This window comes from Centruroides vittatus, unplaced genomic scaffold (genome assembly GCF_030686945.1).
Source record: "Centruroides vittatus isolate TY-2023 unplaced genomic scaffold, ASM3068694v2 contig_2696, whole genome shotgun sequence".
Taxonomy (NCBI): Eukaryota; Metazoa; Arthropoda; class Arachnida; order Scorpiones; family Buthidae; genus Centruroides; species Centruroides vittatus.
This window is the reverse complement of record NW_027121716.1, coordinates 818551-845793: the sequence shown is the minus strand read 5'-3', so window position 1 is coordinate 845793 and position 27243 is coordinate 818551. Positions and strand designations below refer to the sequence as shown.

Sequence of the window (27243 nt, the reverse complement as noted above, 5' to 3'; positions counted from 1 at the left end):
ATTTTATATATAGTAAAAAAAAAATATATGCCTCTTATTTTTTTTATGCCTAATTATAAAGTAAAATTAATTTTTTTGAATGTTAACTCTAGATAATCTGACATTTTTACTTTTAATTTTTAGTGTTTATGAGATTTAATGTGATTGTTTAAATCTTAAGTGGTTATTAAACATTCTTATTATATTAGTATGTAAATATAAGTTTATTTGACACACCCACAACTGCCATAAATGATCCAGCTAAATTTGGATATAATGATTATAAATTAGAAATGAATTTGGCACTAGAGTGTGGCATTAGGCACCATCTTGTATTAGAATTAATAATTATAATATTTAATTATAGATTAATAGTAGATTAAACTGGAAGAAAAGAATTGGCCCAAAGTGGAACTTGAACCCGCAATTACTGCTTACCGTGTGGACACGTTGCCAGTTATGCTACCCAGATCTTTTGGTCTGATCTCCTCTTCCAGTATATATAAGTTTAAGATATAACTTACCGTATTGGCCCGAATATAACGCGATATTTTTCGACCATTTATTTTCCATTAAAAAATCGACTCGCACTAAATTCAGGGTTTAAGTAATGGAATGTAATATAAACAAGGACATTTTCCTACAGAGGTTGAAACGCAACTGAACGTCCGACCAATTCCTAGCTCGACTGACCACTTCAAAACAACTATGTGATCTAGTTAGTAGGCCTGTGCTTTTGTTTGCATAGCGCTATTATAGTAAGGCTATATCTCCGCTTGATAACGTCTCACGCAACTGTTTTGTTTCATTTGTATTTTGCTCTAGTGACTAGCGACGGTTACTTTACTTTTTTCTTTATTGCCCATAAAAAATGAGTATGAGTAACAAAAGTAGTGTTGAGAAAAAAAGCTCATCAAAGAGTATAAATCAAATAAATAAAGGTACCAGGAGAACCTGCGATATGAATTTTAAAATTATGGTTGCAAACGAGGCAGAAAGAACGAACAACTTGAGAGCTTTGAGGAAATACGGAGTTCCAGAAGTAAACATCCGCCTATGGAGAAAAGATTTAAGGAAATATAAGATTGCAAATTCTTCAAGAAAATCTTTTAGTGGACCTAAAAAAGGAAGGTTTAATGAAGTTGAGCAGTGAGTGTTAAAATTTATAATAGAAAAGCAAAATGAAGGGTGCCCAATATCCTGTGAAGTCATAAGATTTAAAGCTTTAGAAGAGGCTGCTAATTTAAACATTCCTAGAAAGGACTTTAAGGCAAGTATGGGTTGGTGTAGAAGAATGATGAAAAGGAACAGTTTATCACTACGACAGTGAACAACTCTTGTGCAAAAATTTCCCAACAACTTTAATGAAAAATTGTTGGCTTATCAGCGCCATGTTATATCATTACGCAAAAAGCACAACTACAGTCTTGGAAATATGGGAAATGCAGACCAAACACCAGTCTATTTTGACATGCCTTCTGACCTTACAGTAAATAAGAAAGGTGAAAAAATGGTCTTATTGAAGTCAGCTGGTTATGAAAAGTCTAGAATTACTGTTATGCTTGCTGTTACTGCTGACGGACAAAAGCTTCGACCTTATGTTATATTGAAACGTAAAACAATGCCCAAAGAAAAGCCGTGTCCAGGAATTGTTTTTCAGGTCCAAGAAAAAGGTTGGATGACAGAGGAGTTGGTATTAGACTGGTTGAATGTGATATGGGGGAAATGGCCAGGTTCTCTGAGAAACTCCCGCTCCATGCTAGTCCTTGATGCATTTCGAGGCCACCTTACGACAAGTGTTAAGGAAAAAATTGAGGCATTGAATTCCAATCTTGTAATAATACTGGGTGGTATGACTTCTCAGTTGCAGGTCTTGGATGTGATGATTAATAAAGCATTTAAAGAGAATTTTCGAAAAGAATACAACAATTGGCTATTATCGGGCAATTATCCATTGACACCTTCAGGAAAAATAAAAAAACACTCAGTCTCTCTTTTAGGAGAATGGATTGCGACTGCCTGGCAGAAGTTCAAACCTGAATCGATAGTTAAAGGTTTCAAGAAATGCTGCATTTCCAATGATTTAAATGGGATGGAAGATGACATTTTGTGGGAGACTGAAAGCGTGAATGAAAATACTGTTGATACCAATGTGACATCAATGAGTTCTCATTCTGAAAACAGTTCAGATTCTGAATAAACATTTCCGTTTTTTGTTGTTACTTACGTAATATTAATTTTGTTTTACATTACTTAATTTTATTGACATGAATGTAACCTGTGTTAATAGCTATAATTACCTAAATAAATGCTTATCTGATTGAATTTTACTTTTTTTGAATTCTTTTATGAGTATTACTTTTTTCTAAATATCTTTATGAAAATTTCGGAGTCGCATTAAATTCGGAGTCACATTATATTCGGGCTAATACGGTATATATAGAAGAGGAGATCGGACTGAAGGTCCGGGTAGCGTAACTGGCAATATGTCCACATGGTAAGCGGGAGTTGCGGGTTGAAGTCCCGCTTTGGGCCAATTCTTTTCTTCCAGTTTAATCTAAATTAATTAATTAAATATTATAGTTATTAATTCTAATACGAGATGGTGCCTAACGCCACACTCTAGTGTTAAATTCATTTCTAATTTATAATCATTATATCCAAATTTAGCTCGATCATTTAGGGCAGTTGTGAGTGTATAGTGCAGTTGTTGCTGAATATTGGGTTTCAATTGATGTTTATATTTTTATTTGACACAGAATGGTTTTACTGTTTTTGCTTTCAATTTTATATAGCAATGATGCCCAAATTGTGGCTTGTGAGCTGCATGCAGCTCTTCAAGACTTAATTGTGGCTCAATTAAGAAATAAAAAATATTTGTTATTTTTAAAAATTTCATTACAAACATTACAAGTTTAAAAACCTTCAACTAGCAAAGAGTAAATAAAAATTGTAATAAATATGTCAAAATTGTCAAAATAAATACATTATGATTCTGAAATTTTTATTTTTATACCAAGAACATTAGGTGTGGCTCCCAATATTTTCAGGTAGGTAACTAGGGCTCTTACAGCAAAAAGTCTGGGCATCCCTGTTATATAGAATAAAAAATACAAATATTTATTTTTTATTGCTTTTAATGTATCTGAGTAAAATAATTAATGAACAGAAAATACAGTATGTTTAAAACTATAAATAATTTTAAACAAATTTAAACTATTCTGTTTAATAATGTAAATATATAAAAATGTCATAGAATAAAATGTTTGAATTTTTAGTGTTTTGTTTCATTATTTGTAACATAGATATTAATTCTGTGAACAAGTTGTCATTTATTTAAAATTTATAACTGTTTCTAGTAAAAGCTAAACAATAATCAAAACTGCCAAATCTGTAGACCATTTTATATCACTGGAGTAACTAAGATCACATTTGTTGTTTTCAATCTGCAAATTGAGCTGAGTGAGATGTATATTTAAATCTAAAGTTTAACATATCATCATCCTACATTTAGTATACATATCATCATCCTACTAAAGTTTATTTAGTGTGTTTGAAAATAGAAACAATGATATCTTTAGTGGCTGATTTTAGAAATTTAATTCCTTTTGAACTTTGCTTCAGAATGATTTGATTCAGTTTATATGGAATAGATTCATACTTGTTCAGCATTGCCAGCCAGCACTGTTTATGAATATACAAATATAGAGCTGTTAAGTTGGAATTTAGACTTAATTGTGACATTAAATTGTTTAAAACTCAAGGAATGCCAAACAAAAATTAAATAATGTGCATTTGTTTATGTTTGAACTGAAATATGTGCTTTGTAAGCATCCAAAATTCCAGCTTAACTTTATGGCAGAGTTTTTCTGTAATATTCCTCAAGAATGTGATCTGATTAGGATTACAAATAGCTTATGACATCACCAACCTGGACTTGATGTCAATATCAAATTTCGTTGAGATCAATCAAAGAATTTCAGAGAAGTTTATTTATACATATGACTTTAAAGAAATGAGTTTTACTCTTTTAGCTCAGCAAAAAAAATTTTATGAATAATAAATAGGTAGTATTTTTATTTTTTTAATAATTTTATTTATTAGGTGATTTAATTTTATCAGTAATTTAGAAAAAGTAAGGTTAGAGAAAGTGGAATTTGCAACTCTATCAAATTGATGGTCATATTATCAGTTACATTACAAATTGTTCCAAGCCAGGCTTTCCTCTAGAAATCCAGATATAACTACTTTAGATCAACTGTTAACCATATGAGCCATGTTTCAATATATTAACAGAATTTGCATTGTCTCATAGATATTCAGATTTTTAAGTCATCTTCATTGTTCTAGAAATGTCAAATTCACGTATTAATTAATTTAGTAACAAAATGTATCAATGCTATTTAAAATCCTAAAATGCAAATTCTTGATATTCTAAACTGTTGGCATAATATTACAAGTAATTTTCTATCATTGAAATTTCTAAACAATTTATAATTGTGTGTAAAAGAAAGTCTAATGAAGATTTGAATAGTCTGTAAATAGCTTGGATAGAATTCCAATAAACATATTTACTATTACAGAAATACTCATTAATTCAAACTCAGATAGTTTGACATCCCATTAGTTCATAACTGTACTTTTTTCCCAGTCGAAAATACAGAGATGTACAGTACATGTTAAGGCATTCAATTAGTTCAAAATACAGCTACTTTTGAAATTCAATTTGAAAATTCTGTCTGAACTGTGATATGCATATGTTAATTTGTCCATTTAGATTGAAGTGCCTCCATGCCATAAGAGAACAATACCAAGAACAACTCTAATCTGGTCAATATGACTGTTTTTTCAATAACATCTTGAGTATTGAACATAGGTCTCACCTTACCATTTTTTTCTCTTATCTCATAAAATATGGCTAGTTTTGGGATTGCAAGATTGAGTTATAACAATAACTAGCACAGTGAGATATTTGTAGTCTCTATGTTACTACATTTAGGTAATTTACTACCTTTTGGGCCACTTTAAAAATAATTTGGGTTACATTTTGAGGAATTCTGCTTTACTTTTTATAAGACTTATCTGGTAACCTGTAAGGTTCTCACTGGACACGTGCTGTTTACCTGCAGTTTATTTATATTAATAAACAAAAATAACATTTTCTTTATGTAGCCATATTCCATTTCCTTAATAACTTACATCAGTTATGTGGCATTTGGCATATTGTGCAGAAATATGCAAATCTTAGATAATTCAAAGTCACGCTTACAACGTATTTCATCCCTTGAATTTCAAACTAATGAGGATTTCCTATATTATTATATTGAAATATTTATAGTAATTCATTATAATACCATGTTGTTTAAATAAAAATATGATTTGGGACCATTCAAGCATTACATCAGCAAAAATTTTCCACTTTTTCATTCCCCTCCCATAATTTTGTCATTAGGCCAGAAGTTAAAACCATTTGCAAATAAACAGGATTACAAGGTTAGTGAGATGTATTTGTATTATCACTTTGTTCATTGGATGGATTTGATTAAACAGGAATTATTTTTACATACTTTAGTGATGACTAGAAAAAAAAATGAATAATGGATGCTATCTTTCATCATCAAAGAATCACCCTCCTCCTCCTGTTGTCAGCAACCATCAGAAATAAATGAATCTCCTCTTCCCCATAAATTACTAATTTAGAATTAATCAGTAATTCATTTAATTCAAGGGTCTTTCATGGTCCCTTGTCTATAATTCTAAATCACTCATTCACATCTGGACAATGTTTAAACTCAGCGTTTTTAGACATTATAGTTTTGTTGCACTTTTGTAGTGTGTGAAGAATTATTTATATTAAGTTAGTATCATGATGGATTTATTATTTTTGGATTTTTTTTGAAATCTCCATGCTATGAATGCACATTAATAAGACCTTCTTCCATGCCCATCATGGGTTCAGCCAGGCCTGTGCACTGGTGATGGCAGGGCTGTGAGAAGTGGCATGACTCAACATATCTGGAACACACACCTTGAAAATTTTTTAGAGTTTGCTTGGATTTTATCCTCGGACCTCCAAAATGATAGGCTGATGTTTTAACTGCCTTGGCTACCCAGCTGTCAGATTTTGAATAAGACTAGTAAATTTTAGTATTTTTAATTATTGTTTAGCTTTTAGCTTGACTCAATATTTTTTCATTATATTATATTACAAACACATCAATAAGTTAATACTGAAATTGAAGAAGTAACAGTATCCATAAATAAATATATTGCAGATATTTGCATCTTTGAAATATAAGAAGTATTTTTAATAACAGTATTTATATCCATAATTTTGTATATTAGATTTTGTGAAGATTGATTAATATTGTATTTTTATAATGTATAGCCAATATATGTTTTCTTTTCTAAATATTTATAAATTTTTTACTTAATTTTTATTTTATGTAGTATGTAAATATGATTTCTATTATTAAAGCCAAACAATTGCCAGATTAGATCAGGCTGTATTATTGCTACTATTAATAATTAAATGTTATATAATTTGGTCTTGAGATGGGCATTAGGTACCATCTCTTATTAATAATAACAGTAATATAGTCTGATCTAATCCAACAATCATTTGGCTTTAATGTAACTATCGGACTTAGAGATATTTATATTTAATTGTTTTTTATTGCTGTGTTTGTGAATGTGTATATATTAAAATTAATGGTTTACTAATTATACATTAATTTATAAAAATTTATTGTTAATTTATTATAAAAACTAATAATTTGTTAAACAAGGTTTTTGGAAATTCTTTAAATAATGATAATTTAACTTTGTAATAAATTTTTCTGTAAGTTTTAAAGCTAAAATTTCTTGTAAATTTATATCTTGTTTGTCAAATTAATTGTAATAAACTAATAAAAAAAATTACATTATCACAAAATAATATTTTTTGATAATGTAATTGCAATATAAATATATTAGTAAATGAAATTATGCTAACATAAAAACAATTCTCAGTTTTAAATGTACTGTTAAGATAAGATTATCTAAAATTCATTCTGTATAACAAATTAGGATTCATACAATTATTCAGAAATTTGAAGTTAATAAGGTGTTTTTGAAGTAATCTGAAAAATCTGTTTCATCAAAATTAGGATAACTTGGTAATAAGTTATAATTTTTTAAATCAGAATAATGCATGATTAAAATCAAAATGATTCATTGTATGTATGTAATATTGTTTCAAAAGAAATATCATAAAAAATTAAAGAATATGGAGTATATATTAGGAGGATATAAAAATTTTAAGTTTTATACGTAAATACATTCAAAATTTGAAAAATATATATGTATATGATATAGTACTGGAACTTTTGAAATAGATCATAATTATATTAAAAATTTCATTTCATTATATTACATTTCATTTCAGAATTAGTTATATATACATGATACCTTCATAAGCAATGTTTGACTAATACTTTAACTAAATAATTAAATCGTTTTAAGAGAGTAAATAATAGGTCTAGGACAGGGTTGTCCAACCTTTTTTCCTAATGGGCCAAATTAGAAATTTACCTATATTCAGTGGGTACTTTACATAAATATATGCTTGTAAAAAGTTCAAAACGTGAATATCAAATTTTAATAACAAATATATATAATTACATAAAATACTATATTATTGACAGTAAAAAAAAATTATACTCACACAAAATAAAAATAAATTCAATGTGATTTTTCACATTGTCTATCTTTTATAATATTGTCAATATCTGTTTTTATGGTACTAGTCTTAATTGTAAGAATGTTAGTTAAATGGGAATCACTTAACCTATTTCTTTCAGCAGTTTTGATGTTTTTTATGCACTAAAAGAATTGTTCACAACAGCATGTCTTGCATGTGCTGTAGTACAGTTTTACAGCATCAATTACATCATTACATCATCAAAGTGTATCCAATGAAACAAGAATAATTTTTAACATACTTTACCAAAATAAATGAAAATGTATGTAAAAAATTTAGGGTGCAGTGGGACGCAGTACAACCCACAGGCCGCGGATTGGACATCCCTGGTCTAGGATATGGATACATTCAGGCATGTACTACATCTTGATGTCATAATTAAACCTATCCATATTAAAACAAGAGAAATCGTATCAATAAAGTTTTAAATTTCATTTAGTTATTTTTTGTTTTAGTTTTTATTTTATTCATGGTTATAATGTTATGAAAAATTTTGAAATAATTTTAAGCATATGTTATACATGTTATTAAATAATGTAGTAATAAGATTTTATATCAAACAGTTCATTATTTATTTACTTATTAGATTATTAGAAGTATTTTAGCTAAATCATATATCAATTTACTTGAATATTATTCAAATACAAGTCTTAAATTGTATTTTTTATCAATTTTGAACACATTCTCTCACAATGAAATAATGCCATTGATTTAAAAATTAATGAATTCCAATATTTATTGAAAGTTAAATGACATGGTACCCCATATTATTTAATTTTTAATGATAGATTTGATAAGATATTTAATTTTTATATAATACACAATGAAACTTTGTTAATGCATTTTCTACGAATAAAAAAAAATCAGGTAATACTTTAAAAAAAGCACAAAATTAACATGTAATGTTTAAATCTAAACTTTTTTTCATGTAAACTTATAATTTAAAACTTTATGATCTGTTTTTATTGCATTTGGTATGTGTGCACACCAGATAAATTTTATTAATTTTAAGCAAAAATTTAATTTTTTTAAATTGTGTTTGACTGTTACTCCATAGTACATTTTCAGTTCAAGAAACTTAGTTTTTTTTCCTACAAGAATTAAATTTAGCATACTTTTCTTTACTAATTTATGGTTTTAGTTTAATAGTATTAAATACATTTTTTTATAGGCTTATGCACATTAATTTTATTTGCTGTTATTATTCTGAAAACTATTTGTTTTGTCAAGGAATTAGAATTTTATGGTATGATTTCTTTCCAAGAATGTTAATGTATAATTATTAAATAATTCTTAATTAAACTAGACAGTATATATTTAATTATATAGTATATTATAAAATTAAATCTGTGTGTATATACAGATAAACATACACACATATGTGCATATGTACTTCTTTTATAGAAGGATGATAGATCACATACTTCACAAATACTGAATATGATATTGAATTATTATGAAGTTAAAAAATATTAATAATAACCTCTTTTTAGGAACTTTATATTAAAAGGTATATTTTTGTGTTTTTACATTATATTTTTTGTATCGTTAACAATTATTTTTATTTAAATTAATGTTGATCATCAAAGATAAATGTATGTTAAATGATTTATGATTCAGAATAACATTTTTAAAATTAAATCTAGTGTAAGTAGTATCAGTAAATATGAACTAAATCTGGGTATATTTTTTTATGTTTGATTACTTTCACTGATTTCTCTCAACTTTTATGGAAATTTTAGTAAAGAAATCCTTTTGATAAATTTATATTATATTAAATACTTTTATTTTTTTCAGATTATTTAAGATATATAAAATATTTAAAATTGCAATTTGAAATTATAAACAACAGTGAAGCATAAGGAAATAACAGAACTTTTGAAAAATTACATTTATTGTAAATTGAATTAATTATTTTGATATTACTTGATGATTATTTGAAATACTAATGCATATATAAACCAATTAAAATTCTCTTGAAATTTCACATAAATTGATAGCAATAAATATTTACTGCTATCAATTTATACAACTGAATTTATATATGAAATAAATTCAGTTGAATATTTATAACTCAAACAAAATTATGTTTTAATTTTTAATGAAGAAAAATGTAATTGACAAGGGACAAATTTTGACAAAATATTAGTTTTATGGCGGACTTATTACAAACTATTGACATCGACGTAATCACACAGAAGTGGGTAAACACAGGTTTATGATGATGATGGTTTGCATTTCGGACAGGTTGTCTTTCTCTCTTTAGACATATTTGTTAAAATTTCACAGGTTTACAGGCCTGTACAAAAATACAAGTGGGGTTTTTCATTACAAACATTTGGGTTTATGATTAAAATAGTTCAAAATTACATTTTTATACATACTTAAAAGGTACTGTACATTCTATTTTGTTGCTGATGTGTGGATGATTTCATTTTCAGGATTTTTCACAATGTTATATTCTGTTTTCTGAATCAATAGCAACCAGAGATTAAAATTGTTGCTTAATGAAATTAATTGTGAAGTAAATACTATGGTAACAAATGTAATACAAAGTTATAAACAAGATTACAGTTACAAAGTAAAAGCTGTTTTAAGAAAGGTTACATACATTTTTGCAGTCAGTCAGCTTGTACAAACAATGATCTCTACTACAGAAGTGATGCCAGGAATTTTAGGCTTTTACTGTTATGTGTAAGATTGCTTACTCATTTACAACAGCACCAAAATCGAAATCAATCAATTTTTGAAATACATCAATAACCTAGAGAAAATACAAAATTTGAATTAGAACTCAAAAAGAAAGCCACCAATTACCCTTCCTGGACATTTCAATCATTAGACTAAACAATAGAATTAAAATTAATTTATTAAACAATGAAATGTTATAAAAGTTATATGTTATAACTCAGAGACCTCTTTACACATAAAGAAAAACATAATCAGCTTGTTTATCAATAAAATTAAAAATAGAACTATAGATATCATAGATCAAACTTCCAAAATAAGTGAAATTATCAAACTGTTTTTGTTAAACAATTATCCAAAACCACCTTATTAAAATGGCTAGGTAAATTAGATAATAGAACACCAAACATAATCCAATACATTAGTTTGCCAGCAAAATCCTGTAAGGTTCCATATGTCAAAAACATTTTCGAAGAGATCCAAAATAAAAAAATTTTAATATATGTGTTGTACCAGCCTACACAAACACAATCCAAAAAAGATTAAGCAACAATAATACTATTATCAACATTTTGGAGAAAAACAATGTGGTTTATAAGTTTTCCTGTAGTTGTAACCACACTTATGTTAGTGGAACCAAAAGAAAATTAAAAATACACATTAAAGAACACATCAATGCTATAAAATACAACCTTGAAAACTCTGCTGTCACTAAACACTGTGTATTCTATAATTGTAATATTAATAAAGATTCATTAAAAATACTAAAAACTGAAAGAAATGCTACCAAATGCAAATAATACAAACATTTAGACATTTAGAAATGATCAAAATCCATGATAACATAAGAATAAACGAAAACACTGGTACAACTACATCTCATCTGGCACCCTTACTTAAACATCTGAAACCTATCTATTAGACAGCAGGTCATATCATCAAAACCTGATACCATTCTATAGTAGCATCGCTTCTGTAGTAGAGATCATTGTTTGTACAAGCTGACTGACTGCAAAAATGTACGTAACCTTTCTTAAAACAGCTCTTACTTTGTAACTGTAATGTTGTTTATAACTTTGTATTACATTTGTTACCATAATATTTACTTCACAATTAATTTCATTAAGCAACAATTTTAATCTCTGGTTGCTATTAATACAGAAGACAGAATATAACATTGTGAAAAATCCTGAAAATGAAATCATCCACACATCAGCAACAAAATAGAATGTACAGTACCTTTTAAGTATGTATAAAAATGTAATTTTGAACTATTTTTGTACAGGCCTGTAAACCTATGAAATTTTAAGAAATACCACTGAAGAGGGACAGACAACCTGTCTGAAATGCATACCATCTTCATTATAAACTCGTGTCTACCCAATTCTATTTGATTACTCTGATAACATTGTTAGTAAATTATTTATGTAATATTTATGCATAACTTTGTTGATAGTAGTGTACAAATTTTCAATATTGAAGTTTTTTTCTTATTTTAAATGTTTCTAATAGGTATATAGATTGATTAAATCCTACTGCTTTTAGTGTTGTTATCTGAAGATGAATATAAGAGGATGCAAAAACTTTATTTCATATAATATAAATTTATATTATAATAATTAGTAATCATAAATTAAATAAAGTTTTCATGTGATCATCATTTTATTTGTTACATGAAATTTTTATCTTTATATCAAACATTTTTAGATATCCTGTTTCTTTTTGTAAATTATTACTTTTAATAAAGAAATTATATGGTTTTAGCATCACTACAAAATAAAAATATATAGGATATTCTTCACAAGTCATGAAAATGAGTGAAACTAGATATTGTGTTGTAATTTAAGAAGCTTCTTAAATTACAACACAATATCTAGTTTCACTCATTTTCATGACTTGTGAAGAATATCCTATATATTTTTATTTTGTAGTGATGCTAAAACCATATAATTTCTTTATTAAAAGTAATAATTTACAAAAAGAAACAGGATATCTAAAAATGTTTGATATAAAGATAAAAATTTCATGTAACAAATAAAATGATGATCACATGAAAACTTTATTTGTAATTTAAGAGACCAAATTACTAAGTTCAGGAAATTTTTATTTAATATTTTTGGCCATTCTATGTACAAACATCCTCAATTATAAAGAATGGTATATTTTTCTGAAACAATACAAATTGAATTACTTGGTGTCAATGAATATTTTAAATTTGTATTATTTGAAGCTGAGGATGCCATAGAATGGCCAGAAAGGTTACTGGATAAAGAATATTTCAGTCAACTACTTCATGCAACCATATTTTGGTTTCCGAACTTAGAAGTTTTATTTTTTAAATTCATGAGAAGAATCTTATATGTTTATTACTATCATTGAAAGTTAATTTACTATTAAAAGATTATAATTCATCTTTATATAGAATTTTTTTAGCCCTGAAAATACTAGATAATAGAGTAGGTGAGAAATTACCATATTCTCAGCCATTATACAGTATATTCAAAATCAATTTTGAATTTTCATAACTCACAGCACTATGAATAGTTAATCACTGGATCCACTTGATACAAACTAAAAATTGAGGTTAAAATACTTCTTACCCACTCTATACTAAAACTGTTTTTATAGTAATATGTTATATTTTTTATTTACATAAAAATAATTTAAATTGTTACATTATTTTTGTATAAATTTGTTATATTTTTATAAATATTTTCATTTAAACAATTATTTTAAAATTTAACTAAGAAATTAATTTTTAGAAATGCCTTAACTTTTGGAAATATGAAATAACAGTCTGTCAGAATCATAATTTTTTTAGGATTTAAATTTTACTATTTGTCAATTCTGGCTTCAATTCTGAATTCATAAATTAACATATATTTTCTTTATTTAATTGATTTTATTTAATAGTTATTCAATTACAAAATACATTTAAAAAACTTTTGAATAGTTTGAAATTTAAAATTTATTATTTCAAAACATGAAGATAGTTATTAATTTTTATAAATGATTGTGATGATAAATTTAGAAATTGTGAAATCTTACCGCCTTCATTTTAATAAGAAATTAGTGAATACTATTTGAATGAATATGTTCCTGTTAAGAATTAAATATATTTTTTAAAAAATAGCTTGGACTGTTTAGTGAGAAAATTACATCTTAAGACATCGATTTTTGTACCAATTAAATGGTCTCCTAAAGCTTTTGAATACAAAAATATTCTTTATTTTAATAGAAACATAAAATATGCTTTTTTGTGTAAAATTTATATTTCTTTTGGAAGTTGTTTTTTGTTATACCAAATTCAAATAACTGCATATAAAATTGAAGAGCACATGAATGATTAAAAACATTTGTTTTATAATTGATAAGTTTTAGGTTGGGACTTTACTTTGAAAAGATATACAAATTAAATTGAAAATTTTTATGACTGAGTATATTCAACTAAAATACTTATCATAAACATATTGAATTGTGCAGTTTTATTTGAAATCAAACAAAATATTTTAAAATAATAATTATTTTATTTAGCATTTTTTATACATTTATTTTCTATTTATTTATTTATTTAATTATTATCTGTTTAGTAACCTGAATTGTAATTTTTGTTTGGTGTGTGCATATCCAATTAATATTGGAATATAGTAACAGAGTTTCATTGCATTCAAATTTTAAATATTTATTTTATTTTCTTAGAAGTTAATTTGTTTTAAACAGGCTTCAAATAGTCCTAACCCTGCTCCAGGTCACACTATTCCTCCTACACATCCAATGATGATGCCTCCACCACCACCATATGCAGTATGTATATATAAATTTTTTTATTCATATTAATAAAATTTGAATATAGTAAATCTTGATGTGGATGATCCAAGGAAGAAATTACCAATAAATTATTCTAAGAGCAGATACTTTTTGATGTTTGTTTAATGATTTCAAAATGAAAAGAGTAAAATAAAAGAAAACTTTAATTTTTACATATCTGTGTTAACTGTTTTAGAGAAATATTAGTAAATTAGAAGATTTCTTTAAGAAAAGGATTTAAATTATTGTCTTCTTATATAAAACATTATAAATATTTTATATAAGAAAACATATGAACATAAATTTTAAGAAAGTTTTCTCTGAACTAAATTTAAAAGACATACATTTTACAATTAGACTATATTAATTTTTTATTCAGTCATGTTATGTATGTTTTTATTTTTCTAGAGATTTTAGTGATTTTTGTCAATACATACCATTTATTTCAAAAATGAATGATTAAATTGTTTTGTATTAAAAAAGAAAAATTTTAGGACAATGTTAATAATTTAAATTAAGTTTTAAATAAATGTTTCTAAATAATGTTTATATTAATTACATCAGTATGAATTTTTTTAATAATAATATATAAACTGAAAATACAAGAAAGTAATTATCTCATTTCTCTCCTGCCTGTTAAAATTTGAATACAATTAAAGTGTGTGTTCTCTATTGTGACATTTGTTTGTATTTATGTGTATGTGTATCTATCACCCTTTCTAGTAATCTTTATGTAAATTTAAAAACTAATAAATTACTCTGTTTAAATGAAATATAGTAAAAACTGTGTAAACCATTATAAAAAACATTATGTAAACCAAATAAAACACAAATTCTTTATTGTTGTTGTTTCATGGATTAGGCAAAATGCCTGTTCTAGCTACAAATTTCTTTTTACAATGTGTATGTGGTCTTTCTCTGTCTACTACTTGAATGGTGCTGAACTGCCCTCCAAGAATATTTTTTGTGCATTTTTTCTGTATTCTAATTTGTCTCTAGTAATTTTTCACTTATTGAAATTACTTAATTTTCTTGTTTTCATTTTTATTTTATAAAGTATTGTATATTTTTTTGTGTCCCTCAAATTTTATTCCTGGAGATTGTTTACGTAAGTTTATCCTGCTTTAATGTCTGCCTTTTATGTCTGACTAGTACTGTAGGTACTGCAATTGTTGTATAAAATTTCATCCTTCTTTCTTGCTTTACTTTTTAATGTTTTTATTATTTTACCACATATACTTTGAGATCTCTATGACATATTTAATATATCTGTATTTAATCATTATCTCTGTCTTGTCTAATATATATATATATATATATTTTTGTCACAAGCTTAAATAACATTTCATTGTATAAAACATGAATTTCAATTATAAATTATATTTTCACATAATAGCAAATAAAAAATTATTGATTATAGTTGATGAATATCAATTAGAAAAATTTTATAAAGTGTGGCTAAACTATTTTTATTAATAATTAAAGATAAAAAGATTCAAACTCTAACCAAATGCCAAAGTATTCAAGCTTGGAAATTTAGTTTACTGTTCAGCAGTAAGTTGATTTAAACTATAGCAGTTGTTTTTACTGCCTTTAACAATTACTAAAAATAGTTTACATTTGGTTAGCAGGCCCTATGCCATATTTAAAATATTTTTAGAGAACTACAATACTTCAACTAATTCAAAATATAATTATTTTAAAATTAACATATATTTAAGAACAATTAAGCCAATCATCTGTCAAATGTAAACTGTAAAAGCTACAGATATAGCCTTGAACAGGATATACAGTTTGAATCCTGTATATAATGGCTGATATATTAACAATTAATTTTCAGTTTTTTTTAAATGTATTTCTTTCTTTATTCTATACTTAGATTAAGAAGAGTGAGAAAGTTATTTTATAAAATATATAATTATTCAGAAAAGGAAAATTTGGTGTTATTAAATATTTATTTTAAACGTATATAATTTTTTAAATAAAGATATATGTTTTAGATGACACCACCAACAATGCCTCCTGGATTTGGATCTCCAGGTAGGCCTCCTCCAGGACCTGATACAACTAGACCACCTCCAATGATGTTACCACCTGCTCCCTGTATGCCACCAGCAATGGGAATGCCTCCACATTTTGGTCCAGGTCCAGTTCCACCAGCATTCCCAATGCCTCCGTTTGGAGGAATTCCTCCTCACTGTGGAACAATGGTTCAACCAGGTATTACAACTATTATTAGCTTTTTGATTAACAATAGGTATTTTTATAATTTATGTCAAATAGAAAAATTTATTTTTTAGAATAGATTTTGATATTTAATGCTAATTACACAAATCAAGAACCTTTAAACACCAGTAACATAATTTTAATGAAAACATGAAACAAACATTTTTGGCCTTATCCAGGTTTTTAATGAAACAAGATATTTAAGTGAAATGATTAAAAATACTTGTATAATGAATTATATATTTTAAAATAACAAATTGGATTGTCTAATTATCACATATATAAGATTTTACTTTTTTGTTCCTCTGTTCCTGCAAGTCATACAATAATTTACTTTTTATCATAAATCTGACATAGAAATGCAATGAAAACACTGTCACATGGTGAAAGAAAGTTTATTTCATCATTTTTTAAAAAAAATAATACATTGTTAAATATATTTCACAATATCTCTAGGTATGTCTCCTGCTGTCATATCAGCACCACCAACTACAGCAACTCCACCTGGAACAACACCTATTCCAACTAGTGCAGGAATGGCAAATAATTCTCAACCTCTTGCTCCTCCTGGAGAATCACCTATTGAAACAACTCTTCCTACTCAAACAGTAAGTTTTTTTTAATAATAAAATTTAAATCTTGATTTTATATAATAAAAATAATTTTCTATAATTTTTGTAGTTTTTATATATCTTAAAATACAGTAAGACCCCACTTAACACGGGGATGCGTTCTTAGAAGACAAAACACTAAGCAAAACAGCATTAAATGAGGTCATTTTAACATAGAGTAAATAGGGAAAGGGGAACGCACAGCCAAAAATAAACAAGTTTTACTATAATTTTAACTTATTTTATATTAATTTGCATAATAATATATGTTAAACATATGCACACAGAAATCTAAAAGTTCATTCTTTGTGATGAAGGTTCTGGCTTTTTTGAAATTCTTGTTTTCTGCGATAAAGTTGTGTAGTTTCATTTGTCGCTTTTTCTTTCCTTAAGCAAAAGTTGGTAGCAGAAGATCACCTTGTTTTGCTTGTGCACTTTTTTCAAAATCTCATGATCATTTGCTACAATTTGATCAACAGTTTCGATTATCATTATCAAACTTTTACTAAGGAAATCTGTAGAGAAATTTTTGGGTTCTTTGTTTTCAGAATCACTATTTTCTAGTTCTACATGAATTCCTTGTTCTGCCAGTTCTTGAAAGTTGTCATTGGTAAGGCTCTCACCAGAAACCTGCAGTAACTCCTCAATATCCTGCTCGTCTACACCTCCTAGTCCTGGTGTATCGATTAGGTTGACAATTTGGTCAGCCTAGTGATATAGTGATAGGCTCTTCTTGTTGAGAATTCTTGGATATCTTTCAGCCATAACTTCTTCCACACTTTGTTCATGCATTTATCAGTTAATTCTTGCCAAGCACAGTAATATTACCTTATGGCATTCATGATATATTTTTTCCAAAATTGCACCAAACAAACATAGATTTAAGGAAAGTACAGCACTATGACAAATTGCCACCTTTTGCTGATTGGTTCATGTTTGGGAATAATTGTATTATATACAAATCAATGAAATGCCATGATAATTTGAATTGGCTTAAATTTTGATTGGTTCTTTTTTTTTTTTTGTTTTAAGGCTTCGAGCAAACTGCATTATATATTGAATCAGGGTTAATCGAGGCAGCATTAAGTGGGGTCTTACTGTATATAGTTTTAATTTTTCAACTACATTTTAAAATTAGAAAAATTTATTCTGAAGCATATTCTTATCTAAATTTATGTAAGAGTTATTTTGACTCTTTAATTTATATTTATGTGTATTAGATGCACATGAATGTTCATATATTTTGTATATTTGTATTGTATCATCTAAAAGTACATTTGTTTTAAAATTATAGCAGTTAATATTATTATGGATTTTTTAAAAATTATTTTAATCATAAATTTATGATGATGATATATTGTCACAAAGAATGTTATGTTATCACTTCTTTCCAATGTAGTGGATGCAAGTCCAATAAAATAAATAGAACAGAACATGCAACGAAATCTTTTAAAAATTAGTTAATTAATTAATTAATTGAGAATTAATATTGGTATTCATTATTATATTCTGCATATAATGAACAAAATAAAATTTTATCTCAGTAATATGCACAGTATTTAATGATTAGAAATCTATAAGAATTTATTGAAAGAAAGAGATATACAGTGGAACCTGGTTAACTCAAACTGAGATAACTTGAAGTCACATTTACTTGGTCATTTTCTTTCCTCACTCGTCTAGCATAGGGATTCCCTATGCTAGGTTAACTAAAATGGGGTTCTGATACAGTATTTTCATAAAATCCCCAGAATTTGAATTTAAATAAAATGATTAATGTTCATCTATTAAATATTATTTGTAATATTATTTGAAAAGTTTATAATTTTACAAATATTTATATAAATTATTTCAGAGTAACCATCTTATTCATATGATTTTTTAATAAAAATGTCTGTTAAGAAAAATATATTGTTTTTCTTACCACAAATATAGTTACTAATTTGTCTCTGAAATCCATATAGATGTTTTCATTTTTAATTTGATTTCAATTTCTGTTTTATTTGGACCCAGTTACTGAATAAAATTTTTTGAAAATAATTTAAAATATATTTAATATCTTGTTTTATCATATATATGTCATAAATAATTATCTAAATATTAATAAATTAATTTTAATTCTTACTATGATTACTAGTGTTATAATGATCTAAACATTTTAAAATGTCTATAAATAATAATTAAAAATTTGCTAATTAGAACTAACTATATACTATATTTACTCAAATGTAAGCTACACTTTTTTCAATTTCTCTGAAAATAGTGTATGTCTTAGTTTTGATGTTATAAATCATAATGATGGCAATCTCTAGTATCATATTCCTCTGTCACTAGAGATCACAATTCCATTGTGTGATTTTAATAATTTTATTACACCAATGTTTGTGTTAGCAACTATTTAGGAGGTCAGATTAGCTCAGTCATCTTAATATATTATGTGATGCTTTAAATGGCTCTGAGGGTGATTGCATGTGAGAAGACGAGAGCATCAAATTGAGTGTTGATTTAGAAGAACTTAAAACAAAAATGTTTTTGACTTTAAAACTATGAAAGATAGTGATATGACTTACTTTACTGTGCAATAAACACTAAACAAATTTATGTCAACATAGCTAGTTGTTGTTAAATTTATCTCAAGTTGTCTATTTTTTCAAAAAAAAAGAAGAAAATCTGTGGATGAGTATGTAGAAATTAACATATATCTTATATTTGCATAAATACAGGTTTATATCAAATACAAATGAATGTATTCCAGGAAATTTTTAAATTTTAATCTGAATCATTTCTTGAATTATTACTCAGTCATAATTTGTAATTTAAGATCCATGATAAAAAAATTTAAGTCACAATATGTCATCTTTCAGACAAATGAATCAAATGTAAAGTTGACAAGTGTATATTTGTACAGTAAACTTACATATTCAAAAACTGTGTTCTTTATAATTGCTTATCTGTATTCAATATATAATAACTGTTTGGACCTGTAAATCAAAATTTGTTTATTCTCAGTTACAATTGAGGCATTGTGGATCATATTTTAGCATTCATTTCTAAGAAAGACAGAGAAAACTATAATTAAATAGTTGATTTTTCTTAATGACTGGTACAATAAAGTTTCAGTTTTGTGACATTCTGTTTTTATAAATGTAATTGTAGATGTGCTATTTATAGCATTATGTTCTACAAGCATGTGTACTATTTTGTCCATTTCCACTTTTACTCTGCATTTCAATGTGTTATATATTTTCAAAGCATAATTTCATTTTTTTTTGTTTGTTTTATTTATTTATTTATTTATTTATTTTTTTGCATTATGTATACTATGAAGGCTTTTTAGGCATCGTTTATGTAATGACTGTATTTTACTACTTACATTTCTTTATATAATTTTATTTATTGTTTGAAGAAGACAAATGAAAACAAAGAAATTGATTCTTTGTTTGTAATAAACTGTATTTCATATTTATACAATATTTTTATTAAATTTGCAATTTGTTTTAGTCAGTTATTTGCATTTTTTCATATTTTCTGACATTTTATTAATTTGGCTATCCTCAATATTTAATTTAAATGATTGAGACACTATTTTTTTTCTTTATAAATTACATTAATATTTGTTTTAAGTTTTTATTGAATTATTCAATTTTTTATTATTACTACAAGAATTGATTAAAAAGATAGAAATATATCCTTTTTATAAATTACTGTCTAAAACTTTGTATATGTTAATAAGAAATTGAATCTCTGATTATTTTTAAACAAAATATTAAAAGAAATAATTATTTTGTTTTTAATAAATATTAAGAAGTAATTTTGAATTTTTGTAATAAATTTCAATTTATCAATTTACATTGTTGGCATTAAAATATGTACATAATGTTAGAAATATTATATCATTTTAACCAAAATGTTAGAAGGAAAATGGCAATCTTTATTTAGCAACTATATGTTATTTTTTTTAATATAAATCGTCAAGTTCTGAGTCTAAGAGTCCAACTGTATCTATTGATTAACATCATATAATTACATAGCACCTTTTAGTTGTTTTTAACTAACCTTAGTTGAAATAAACAGTTTTTCTGGAAATTAAGGTGTTAAGTATATGATCTTTATCAAGTTCTGTACATAGAATATTTAAATTGTTTTAAAAAATATAATTCAAGTGAATATAAGAGAATTAATAGATTTTATTTTTTATGTTTCAAAATACATGTTTTTGACAGTATTTTTATTAATAAGTAATAGTTACAATTAATTGATGATAATTAAAATTTTTACTTCATCCATTTACTAATAGAATAATTTTCCAATCTTTAAAGCTGACATCTACAGCATCATCATCTGTTCAGTCAGTAAGTATGATTAATAAACTAATTTTTCAGTCTAGCATTCATCTTTACCATTTTATTTTCATTAATTATTGAAATAATTGAATTTGATTTAATTTTTACAAAAATTAATATAATTAACTAATTTACTGCTAATGAACTAAAAATTTTACAAATATAAATATACAAATTTCTATTACATAGCAGTAAATTATTAATTTATATATGGAGCATTCCATATAGTATTTACATCTGTGTTGAAAAATTCATGTGTTTTTTAAATGTTTCTCTATTGAAAAAAAAATCAATGTGTGTTTTGGCATTTGGTGATTCATTAGATAAGGGCGCACATGGGCATCAAGGATGTCATCTCTATACACTTGAACAGTCATTGTTCCACATGGAAAGATATGGAGGTCTGTGTCTGTCCATAGATACCACCCCAAACACAAACACAGCCTCCTCTGTATGAATCTCTTTCATGGATGTTTGATGGATGATAATGTGTTCCAGGTTCTCTCCAAATCAAAAAATGTCTGCTGTCACTTTGCAAGCTAAACCTGGAATCATCCATGAAAAGAACAGTCTTCCATTGACCTGCAGTCCAGTGGACATGTCAACGTGCCCACATCAAATGCTCCTTCTTGTGATGAGAAATGAACGGTACACAAATAGCTGGTTGCCTTGTGTACAGATCATCTTCATGAAGCCTTCTGCACCTGGTAGATGTTGACACCATCCTTCTGGTAGCTGTAGCAAGAAAAGATCTAAGTTGGGTGGTGTTGAGATCCTACTCCTTTATACGCGTAACTGCAAATATCGGTCATCGGGACTCAACATAGCTTTTGGCCATCCTTGGCTGATCCTTCTGGATGCCAAATCTGTAGTTTGAAATTGTTGCCAAAGTCTATGAACCACAGAAGGACTCACATTTAAACATTTGCAACCTCTGTTTGATTTTCATCTGCCTCTAACCTCTCAATGGCTCTCCATTGCAGTTCTTCCAGTAAATGATGCCTCAAAGTCATTGTAACTAATTGTCTATCTCAGATTTCTTATGTCACTATCACAGTGAAACCTAGTCTTACTCTTAAACATGCATTTTTATGCTACTTGCAAATGATGCTCTCTGATTGCAGCACCATTATTTTGCATATTGCAGTTTCGTTCAGCACCTTTTATTTAACAACATACTCAAATTTTGTTGCAATTGGTTTATTTTTGAATGAATTTTTGCTACTTATGTGATTTTTCCTTAATTTTTGGAAACCAGTGTAGTTAATTGGGACCTCCTGCTCCTAAGTTGTACATATCTGGAGTAAAGTTCAAATTGTGATCTCTGATTTCTGGTCCATCAAAAAGACACCTTACAACTCGTTGAACACAAACTAAGTCTATGTATTTAACACCGTTTAAAGAGATACACAGCAATCCATCTTTATTGCTACTAACTACAAGTTCTTAGTCCAGACTCCTTTCTTCTTACATAGTCATAGGCTAGACTCCCTATCCCAATGGTCGCATTGCGTTATATCTAAGTTCTAAGTCTGTTGATATACCTGTCTCAACTCGTCAAGGACCATTCTTGAGATTAAGGAAGGACAGTCAGACAGCAACAGTAGGAATTTATAGGTCTACTATTTTCAAATTGCATAAAATATTTAAAGATAGTTTTTGGGCAGCACATCACTTAAAAATGTCCAATGAAATGACAAATGTCAAAACACATTTAGAGTTTTTTCAATAGAGAAACATTAAAAAACATGGACCTTCACATAAACGAATGAGTAATAGTTGCTAGTTGAATATAAAAGTTTGTCAATCATGCAATAAACTATATCATCCTATCATCACTATGTTATAACTTTTTTTGTATTAATTTTCTCTAAACTGTAGGTGAAGTTTGAATTTTTGTTACAAAAATTAATTTGGATTTGAAACTATAACTCTATCATTTTATAGATTTTTTTTTATTTTTTGCTCTTTTTTCATTTATATAAAAGCTGTTTCAAAAAAGAAACAGCATTCCTGTTGTTCCTACTAGAGTGAGGACTTTGTATTAGGTAGGATCAATAATGATTAGTTTAAAATTTACACTTTTAATTACTGTAATTTTCTGGTTGAAACTAGTGTTTAAAGTCAATTTTAAAACATGTACAGGTGAGTTATATGCAAGAAATTATGGTACTTTTTAGCCTACAAATTTAATCACGTAATATACAGAGAAACTAGATTGAACATTGAGTATTATAGATGTTTTAAATTTAAATGTATTTTTGATTAAATTTTAGAAAGTTATTAATATAAAGCTTCATTTTAGATTATGATTTTTGACATATTGGAGATTGTTTTAAAAGATTAATTCAGATTATGTGTTATTGTATGTAATTAGAATATATATCAGAATAATCTGATTATATTGTACTAATCAAGCTATTAAACTAATTATATTGATATAAATCCAATTCTAAAGCAAATGATTGTATTCACTTCACAAATTAATTTTTTTGTTCTTAAATATTAATTATGATTATTGTAAATTTGTTTTGTGATTTATGAAAATATGTATTTATTTAAGACAACTACAAATATTTATTTTGTAATTAAAATATATATTAATTTTGTAGATGGTTTAAACATTTTATTATTTCTTAAAATAATAGAATGAATAATTAAAATTTTGTAAAAGATGAATAACTCCAAAATATTCTGGGACATTGATTTTATATATAAAATTATTACAGAAAAGTAAATGGACAGAACACAAAGCTCCAGATGGGCGAATATATTACTATAATCATGCAACAAAACAATCAAGTTGGGACAAGCCAGATGAATTAAAAACACATGCAGAGGTAACATTTTCATTGTAATAATAATTTTTTATTTATACTCTTACTTGCCTATATTTTTTTATATTGTTTATCAGGTAATAATGTTGATAAAAAAATATTAACTTTAATTTAATATGACTTTTTAGCTCTTGTTATCACAATGTCCGTGGAAAGAATATAAATCAGATACAGGGCGTGTATATTATCATAATATACAAACAAAGGAATCTCGTTGGACTATTCCTAAAGAATTGGAAGAATTGAAAGGTAAGCATAACAATCCTAATTATCAAATTTATTTTACACCAAAAATAATAAACAAATAATTTATAATTGTTCTATATTAAATACCAGATTTTATTTATAAAGCTGATATCACTGGTCTACAAAATTGAACTTTTTGTGTGCCTTTTAAATAAATGCTGTTTTTATACTAATTTGGGGTCACTGAATACGAATATATAAATAAAATTTTAAAATTAGCTCTTGGTTTCAAAATATCACAAATATGAAATACTATAAATTTAAGTAAAATGTCAAAGAACCTCAACTATTTATTTTTAAAAAAAAAACATTAATTTATTTAGTTTTTGTAACTTTTACATGAAATTGAGAATTAAGAAATAATACCAAAATATTATAACATATTTTAATCAAGAATTTCTCTTCTTTTTCACTTGTCTTTTGTAATCACTTTAAGGGTTATCTCTTTTCAAGTTCCAACAGTAGTCCGCTAACATTGATGCATCACACAGGCCCTGGTATTTTTTCCATTGTCGATATGTCTTGGTGGAATCATTCGCCATGTTTGTCACTTACTTCACTACAGTCGGCAGGAAAAAATCAAGATGAGAGAAGAAGAAAGTGAATGTTAAGGGACATATTGCAACCCATCTGCTGATACTTTTGTAGATGATTGTTTACAAGCTCATCATAATTTTCACATCTCCTGTTGCCTAAAAAAATCACGAATGACTCCTCTAAAAGACTCCCATGCTTCCTTTTCAAAGCCCTTTATTGTCCTTTGTCTTGCCTTTCTGCGAAATGTGACACCTCTGAATCAGCTTTGTTTATAACTTAATGACCTTGAGAATACCTGGTTTTGTCTTTCCCGGGACTTTAAGATATAACCCTCGGAATAAGACAACTCTAAAGTAGGGTGAATACTAGTGATCCGTATATTTGTAAATATTTTGCAAATTTATTTATTTTTATTGCAATTTGCAACCCCCTGATTTAATTAAATGTATATATAAAAAAATCTATTAATTAAAAAAATTTAAAAACTATTGGATGTCATTTTTGACATCAGAAAGTAGCTTCAAATAACTTTACCGATGTAAAATCCATGCACTAGAACTTTAGAACGATGAATGAAATTTGATTAAAAAAAACATCCCATAAAAAACAATTACGTAGCATAAATGAATAATACGAGCTAACTATTACTTATAAGTTCTATAATTACATTCAGCAAATTGAAAACTATAGTTAAAGTATATTTTCATGTAAAAAGCAATTTTGATGTAGACCAGTGTATTTAATGTAAATTTACATGGATGGACGGTACTAGGAATTTATTTAAAACATTGTCATTTTTATCAGATTTTATTATATTGTTTACAATTGAGAAACGGATACAAATATATTTATACATTTTAGATATAAATGTATATTGCAGATATAAAATAATTACATATAATATATTGATATATCTGTATAATTTTTAAAATAAAATTTTATCTTTCAGGTCTTATTGCAAACAAAGATGAAGAGGAAAAGTATGAATTATTTTTTTTTATCAGTTTTATAAGTAGAAAGCATAAATTTAATTTTGTGGGCAATGTTAAGTTTCGAAATATAATTTTTTAAAATATACAGTTAGTACAATTTACTGTATAATTCATTTCAACTAATTTATTATATAATAAATGTGTGTAAATTCATTTACTAGAAGCAATATTAATATGCTGAATTCAGAAACTTAACAATTTATTGGATTTCTTAAAAAAAACATTTGTTATTTCTGTTACAAAAATAGAATTTTTTTATATAAATACTAAAATGATTTAATTACAGTGCAATCTTACTAATTTAAAGAAATTTTGTATGGAGTTGTTTAAATTAGCAGGGTTATATATAAATAAATTAAATTAAAAACAAATATATTTTTTAATATATATACCAAATTTAGTACATACTAAAATGTGTGTAGTATCTGTTCATCTTACAGATTTGTCATTTTTTTTAAAAGTACTGAAATGAAATAAAGTGCAAGTTTCTGTATTGAATGTACTGTACAGTACATTGTTTAAAGGCAAAATTTAGTTTCATTTTTGAGTGAAAGTGCTATAATTCAATTACTGAGAATGCTTTTCATTGCTATTATCAATTGTTTCATTAAAAACTAGAAATCTTATAAGTGGTAAAAAGTTTGACTTTTTTAGAGAAATTTTCATATTTTATTTAATATATAGCATTGCCGAGTATTACATTACACATACAGTATATGTTTAATTATAACAAATTAATATTATTATTATTATCCACATTAATTTGTTATAATGAAACATAATTGAAAAATCATATAAAATGTATTACTGATTCAGTAAAAATAACAATAATAAAAATCAAACAAAACAACTTCAAATAGTAAGAATGCACTGTAAATATGATTTGTTTTAAGCAAAGAAAAAGTGATATAATCTTGTTTTGTTTATAAAATTGATAAAAGTTAGCCTTGATTTATCTAAGCATATTGTTCATTTTTTACATTTATATTATCATAGACATATAAAAAATATATATATAAATATACTGAAATTATCAAACAACTAAAAACAAGGACAAATATTTTTATGATAAGCAATTTCAAATGTTTTATTTTTAACTTTTCTGATGTGACTTGGGCTATTATTTCCTGTTTTGAAGCAAAAGGGAATTTTTTTGTTGTTATTACAGATTATTTTAGAAACATATTCAACAATATTATACTTGTGTCCACTCTGGACCTTCTTGTGAACTAGGAC

General features: G+C 26.2%; 1 protein-coding gene across 1 annotated transcript in view; it reads left to right on the top strand.

The window, feature by feature from the left end:
• The window catches only part of Prp40 (pre-mRNA processing factor 40), a 75517-nt gene that overhangs the window by 11256 nt on the left and 37018 nt on the right, over window positions 1-27243 (top strand). The window contains exons 3-9 of the mRNA XM_067266229.1: window positions 14129-14212; window positions 16216-16435; window positions 16898-17049; window positions 21372-21404; window positions 24125-24235; window positions 24361-24481; window positions 25965-25995. Of these exons, the coding sequence (XP_067122330.1) occupies window positions 14129-14212; window positions 16216-16435; window positions 16898-17049; window positions 21372-21404; window positions 24125-24235; window positions 24361-24481; window positions 25965-25995 (752 nt within the window). The remainder of the gene's footprint in view (window positions 1-14128; window positions 14213-16215; window positions 16436-16897; window positions 17050-21371; window positions 21405-24124; window positions 24236-24360; window positions 24482-25964; window positions 25996-27243) is intronic.